This window comes from Morone saxatilis, unplaced genomic scaffold (genome assembly GCF_004916995.1).
Source record: "Morone saxatilis isolate NCDOM2014 unplaced genomic scaffold, NCSU_SB_2.0 Contig2, whole genome shotgun sequence".
NCBI lineage: Eukaryota > Metazoa > Chordata > Actinopteri > Moronidae > Morone > Morone saxatilis.
In genome coordinates this window covers 2,091,764-2,098,179 of record NW_023339762.1, presented here as the reverse complement: position 1 = coordinate 2,098,179, position 6,416 = coordinate 2,091,764, and the positions used below count along the sequence as shown (strand labels likewise).

At 41.5% G+C, this 6,416-nt stretch overlaps 2 protein-coding genes across 3 annotated transcripts in view; both read left to right on the top strand.

The window, feature by feature from the left end:
* coq9 (coenzyme Q9 homolog (S. cerevisiae)) overlaps positions 1-3,115 on the top strand; it is a 9,502-nt gene extending 6,387 nt beyond the window's left edge. Inside the window, exons 6-9 of one of the 2 annotated variants that reach the window (XM_035665660.1) lie at positions 58-162; positions 1,924-2,079; positions 2,430-2,483; positions 2,752-3,115. In XM_035665660.1, the coding sequence (XP_035521553.1) occupies positions 58-162; positions 1,924-2,079; positions 2,430-2,483; positions 2,752-2,787 (351 nt within the window). In that variant the 3' untranslated portion in view covers positions 2,788-3,115. Of the gene's footprint in view, positions 1-57; positions 265-1,923; positions 2,080-2,429; positions 2,484-2,751 lie in introns of both variants that reach the window. The other variant, XM_035665659.1, reaches the window with a different exon arrangement.
* A 361-nt stretch (positions 3,116-3,476) lies between these two features.
* Positions 3,477-6,343, top strand: polr2c (RNA polymerase II subunit C). The gene is made up of 9 exons (XM_035665668.1): positions 3,477-3,661; positions 3,988-4,037; positions 4,447-4,515; positions 4,755-4,807; positions 4,933-5,061; positions 5,140-5,191; positions 5,306-5,474; positions 5,573-5,647; positions 5,767-6,343. Exons 1-9 carry the CDS (start codon positions 3,576-3,578, stop codon positions 5,909-5,911), a joined length of 828 nt encoding a protein of 275 aa, XP_035521561.1. The 5' UTR covers positions 3,477-3,575; the 3' UTR covers positions 5,912-6,343.
* Positions 6,344-6,416: the final 73 nt, after the last annotated feature.

Sequence of the window (6,416 nt, the reverse complement as noted above, 5' to 3'; positions counted from 1 at the left end):
GCTTCATCGTCTATTTTACTCTAATACGACCATAATTTAAGTGTGTGTGTGTTCCAGGCGATGAGCATCCTGCTCCTTCCTCACAACATCCCAGACAGCCTGAAGCACCTGTCCACCCTGGTGGACGACATCTGGTACTACGCCGGAGACCGATCCACAGACGTGAGTGGATCCTATCACCCTCGATCCCCTTCTTCTTCTGCTCATACCTTCCTGTCCCCCTTTCATCACCACCCCCACAATATCAGGCCTGCCACCTCCCAGGTTACTCCCCCCGCCAACACCTGACACTCTCCCTGCTTTACACCATGGCCATAGAAATGACTTCCGACTGATTAGCCGGCAGGCGCCTTTAAAAATGAGTATCTTATCATTGCTCCAGTCAAAGGTTTAATCCGCGTCCTAAATCCATACTCGGCTTATATTTGGCTGCAAGTAACCAGAGCAAAACTAGTGATGAATTTAAACTAACTAGGGGTTGAACCATATTCTCTCAGCAACACATTGGCCAGAAGAAATTTAAAATACAGACTGATGATTTTCAGTTCTCCTGTCTTTCCTTTGGCCATGGTTTAAGCATGATAGGACACAGTTTCATATTAGGGAAATGGACTTTCAAACTGTTCTTCATCACAGCCTCATTCATTATTATCTTATATTGGGACACCTCATCATTTATTGTCCCTTACATAATCTAGTCTTGCTTCCTTCTCATCCTGATAGTAATGTTAGAAGTGGTTGTCAGACAGTCAGGGTAAGGCGCAAAGGGGTTGCATTTAATTTCTTGATTAATCATAGGTGTGTTGTGGCATAAGTTGAATTAAACCCATCAGTGTCATCTCCCATTCCTTTAAAAAATAATAAATGGAGGATTCGCCAAGTTGGAGAAGTGAACGTTTTCTGCTGAGGAAACAGAGCTGCTCATCCCACCAGGCTGTAACAGACATCTTTAATCAGTCATAGGATTTGGAGGCTAATGCCAGCTGTCCCTGCGTACTCATACCTGGAATTGAACTACAGTCACTTCTATAGAAATGCAGCACAGCAGTGACTTTGACAGCAACGGGAAGTGCACAGGTCACAGTCTCCAAACCATCTGACAGATTACAGATGTCTGTTACAGTGTGGTGGGATAAGCAACCTTTACAGCGGTACTCGTCTTCGCTGAGGGACAGGTATGGACCTAAACTGACTGCACCACCATCACTTGAGTTTCGTCACACAGAAAAATGTTTCCATTGAGAAAAGCCTTCAGTGCTAGCAGCATTTACGCTAACCTCCTTAGCAGCCGCCATTGTTGCTCGCAAGCAAACATTCATTTCTCACACACATGGTCACACACGCCTAGATTTAAACCACGCCCATAGCTCATGTCATTGCTGCCAGTAGTTCCTCATAGGATGCTGATTGTTCCCGTACACACACATAGAGCCTGGCTAGATGGATTCTTGCGTGATTTTGTGATCTTGCAAGTTCAGCTGCCTCACAAGGTTACGGTGGACCCTCTCCGCCTCTGCTGTCTCCCAACCAATCCTCTGTCCCACCCACAGCTCCATTTAACTGCATGTCATCAAATGCATTATTATATTATAGATATTTAACTAAGTAGGAGAAGCGCTGCTGCTCATCCCTGGGTGTGTAACCAGCAAAGTTAATTTGCGTTGTGAACCTGCCTATGTAGGTGCAGCTATCTCAATAATACTGCGCCATTGACTTTAGATCAGGTTTTTGTTGATCAGTGGCACACTTGCAATAGATTTAGTGGCATGATGAGATAATATTGCATGACTGGATATCCATGTGATGTCCTAACTGTAGTTTGCTGTATGCATTGTGATGTAAGGCATGTTGAGTTTAGAATTACCTTGCCTCTTTAAAAAAATCTACAATACGAACTTTTCGTACGAACCCCTTTCTTTGTAGATGAACTGGTACACAAAACGGGCAGCGCTGACAGGCATTTATAACACCACAGAGCTGGTGATGGTTCAGGATTCCTCTCCAGACTTCCAGGACACCTGGAACTTCCTTGACAACCGCATTCAGGATGTAGTCAACATGGCCACCACAGCTAAACAGGTAGAGTGCACCGCATTAAAGAATTGGACAAAGCGTTGAACAGATGAAGTGTAGTCAGGAGTTATGGTATCTTTTGGTACTCATGTAGGAACACCCACCTCTCTGTGTTTCATGGCTTTACCCATTAGTGGAATAATTACATAACAGACCTCAAATGAGTGTCATGAGATAATGTTATTCTCCTCCCACCACACTACCCAGATTGGCCTAAACATGGAGCCAAATGCAAAGCAAAACTTCAAAAGAAAGGATGATGCTTCGATACATGAAACACAAGTTCAGTATAAGTTCAGACTCAGATGTTAACCTGTAACAGTTGACCTAATTCCTTGTTCCAATTTGTTCTGTAGGTGCAGTCGACTGGTGAAGCAGTGGTGCAGGGGCTCATGGGAGCTGCTGTTACCGTGAGTCTTTGCCTCATGTTCATCATTCATATGCACTCTTATATATGCATACTCCCTTCCTTTTTGAGTATATGCAGACCAGTAATCTATGCTGTTAATTGGAAACATTTCCTCATGATGATATTAATAACTGAGTCATGCTTAAAGATTTATGCAGATTTATACATTCAGTGCATTTTAATGAGGTAACACTGCAGAGGCTCTACATTTTTGTTACATTCAAATGTATTGATAGATATGTGGCTGATGTTTGTCTTGTGTTTTACAGCTGAAGAACCTCACAGGAATAAACCAGAGGCGATGATGTAAAACTCACACAAATCTCACTCACGCTGATCCTGACCGTCTGGCTTGTGTCATGAGCTGAAGATCAATTTTCTTTTTGCTCTTATTTCTGATTAACTGTATGAGTCTGAAAGTATTGGATTATTGCTTATATTCAGCAAGAGAAAGCTATTATTTGTCCTCTGTGTGTTCACCTGCAGGACCAGTGGCGTTGTCTTGTTTTGTTTCACAGTCCAAGATATCACTCTCCAGCTCAGATCATTTTTTTCCTTTTTGTAAAAGAGGACACAGAGATCTGTACTTTTTTTTGTTGGACTTCAATAAAGTAGTTATTATTGTATATTTAACATTTTTGTTTGTTTTTTAATTATCTGATTAAAATAATATCTCAGGCAAACACAACTCCAGGAGTAGAGTTTTGCAATTTACAGTAAGTATAATGTAAAATATTTTTACTTATTGTTGAAAAAGATACTGTGGCAATAAGAATGGACTACATTATCACACAAACAAATACAAATTTGGTAATCAGAATTGTCTATCCATATACAATTAAATTGTAAATGTTATCCAAAAAAATTATTGAGCACTTTTATTTTGAAAAAGTACTTCCAAACATCTATGACCCGGATATTAAATGAAGGCCCGCCCCCGTGCCTCATCGAAGCCAATCGCAAATCAGACTTGCATCTCCTGGCCAATCAGCGGGTGGTAAATAATTCCGTGGAGGCCGTCAAGCCGAAGCAGCGGTAGTGGAGTGTGTGGACGGTTTTACAACGTTAATTTTAGCCTTGTTTAACTGCAATAATGCCGTATGCTAACCAACCGACGGTGAAGATCACAGAACTGACAGACGAAAATGTCAAGTTTGTCATTGAAAACACTGATTTGGCGTGAGTATTTACTTCATTGTCCATTCAACGAAAGTGTGTGAGGCAGAGAGCAGCCATTATTCCTCTCAGCACCAAAACGGATGTTCTGAGACTAAACAACGCACTAAAATAATAATGCTAGTTGTAGTGAACTGAGTATCTCTGTAATAAAATGTCTGTACAATGAAGTGTGTATTAAGTGTGTGTAGCTAACTATAGAGGTGGTCCGGGTCGGTTCATATTAGCTAGCAGTGATGTTTCCCTGTCAGCAACATTAATGCTTAGTTGAGTGTAACTTCTGTTACTAAACTAAACTTTACCTCTGAAACATCCATCTCTCTTTTCAGGGTTGCAAACTCTATCCGCCGTGTGTTCATGTCAGAAGTTGCCACTATAGGTATAGTACTTGTTTACTTCTTTGGTTGTCTGAATGTACATATAATAAGAGGAAATTGCTCATGACAAATAATCTTTTGGTCCAGAACAGAATATTAACGTGTGCTTTTGCAGAAAGAGCCTATGAATTTCTCCATCCGCACCATTAAAACACAATAATGCATTAAAGATACTACACTGCTTTCAAAATGGTGATTAACCCTGAGTTTAAATTGAAGTTTTAAACAGAAGACAAACAATGCACTGAACTCACAATATGATTATCTCGCAATGTCTGAATGTCCTGGTTCTGCCCGTCCTCTACAGCTTTCTCAGTCCAATGCAACTGTCCAAAAAGCAATTCATAAACACAAAAATGTATATATCACTTACCTGCATGAATCATTAATCTTGCATTGTTTTATTTGCAGCGATTGACTGGATCCAGATCGATGCCAATTCGTCAGTACTGCATGATGAGTTTGTTGCACACAGAGTTGGTATGTATCTCAGTGTTTATGCTAAGCTTTTAATAAGTGCTGCACAATATGGTAAAATCATCATATTACAATCGTTTTAACAGATATTACGATGCAATTCATGATTTTGGGAATGATCATTTTATTTTTCACTGAAAAAAAAAAATAATTAAAATCATGATTATTGCTGCAGTATTACCACAGCGGTCTGATGCTTGTAAGGGCTGCTGTAACTATATTGATGGTTCCTGTGTCGTCAGGTCTCATACCTCTCACAAGTGATGACATCGTGGACAAAATGCAGTATTCTAGGGTAAGTATACTGTGATATCAGCCCTCAGTGATGTAGCCCCGGGTACCCTTAAATGCAACACCATGAATAATAGACAGCTGCTGGTACGGAAATACAAGTTAACTGTCTGTCGTTTCCCCCTGCAGGACTGTACCTGTGATGATTTTTGTCCAGAGTGTTCTGTGGAGCTGACACTGGACGTCCGATGTACTGAGGACCAGACGCGCCACGTCACCTCACGTGACCTTCTGTCCAACAACCCCAGAGTCATCCCGGTGAGTACTTACTCTGTTTAGTAGGAGTCATTAGAGGGGAGGGAAAAAAGTTGACAGTCTTTTCATTGGGCTTTCCAGGTGACTTCCAGGAGTCGAGACAACGATCCCAATGATTATGTCGAACAGGATGGTAAGCTTAAAGCTGTCTTGAGGGGTAAACCATGGTTGTTACGGTCCTTTTTAGATATTTACCTTTTCCTTCCTCCCTCTTCTTCCTCCCCTGTCAATCGCTGACACAACATAGACATTTTACTAGTGAAGCTTCGTAAAGGTCAGGAACTGCGGCTCAGGGCGTACGCCAAGAAAGGTTTTGGTAAGGAGCACGCCAAGTGGAATCCAACGGCGGGCGTGTCCTTTGAGTACGACCCAGACAACGCACTGAGGCACACAGTCTACCCACGGCCTGAGGAGTGGTATGTTTTCATTTTAGTATGGCTCAACCTAAAGAATAGATGTTAATGTCTGATGTTGAATGATGACTGAGTGATGGATTGATTGCTCTGGTTGTCAGGCCAAAGAGTGAATACTCAGAGATTGAAGAGGATGAGGTTCAGGCTCCCTATGACCCTAATGGAAAGCCAGAAAGGTGAGGAAAGACACATTTTTTTGTCTCTGCTTTGAATTACTTTATAATCTGCTAAATAATGAAGCTGAACGCAAGAATCAGAAGTCCCAGCAGCTCACCTGTGACATTTTCCTACGCAGGTTCTTCTACAACGTGGAGTCCTGCGGCTCTCTGCGACCGGAGACCATCGTTATGTCAGCGCTGGCCGTCCTCAAGAAGAAGCTGAGTGACCTGCAGACTCAGCTTAGCCACGAAATCCAGAGCGATGTGCTTACCATCAACTGAGGGCCGCTCCCTCCCAGAGCACGGCCTGTGTTTTACACAGCTTTGTAATGACCAGACATGGTGCATGTCCAAATACTGTTCATGGAATTAGATGTATTCTCCCTGGATACTGGCCTTGGATCGGTTTGTGTTGACCTTTGAGAAATTTGTAAAAACTATTTTGTTAAATGTTTCATGATTTGAAATTATCACTCATTATTACAGTTATGAGTGAATTGTGAAATAGATTTTCACTTATCTGGACATTCTTGAAATAGTTTCAGCACCAGCAGCGATTGTAACATATGCTGTGTGTGCTAAAGCATCCAGTGCACCAGTGTCTGATGGGGTTGAATGATACATTTAGTTTTGTTTGTCAGCAGTTTATCACATACACTGTTATTGAATATTATTTTGTTAAATGTGACTTTTTAAATAAATCTGTTTGATGAACTTGGTGTTGATTGAGTTTTCAGTGGAGGGGACTTTAACAGAAAACACAAGTTTCTTCTTGTTCCTACAGTGT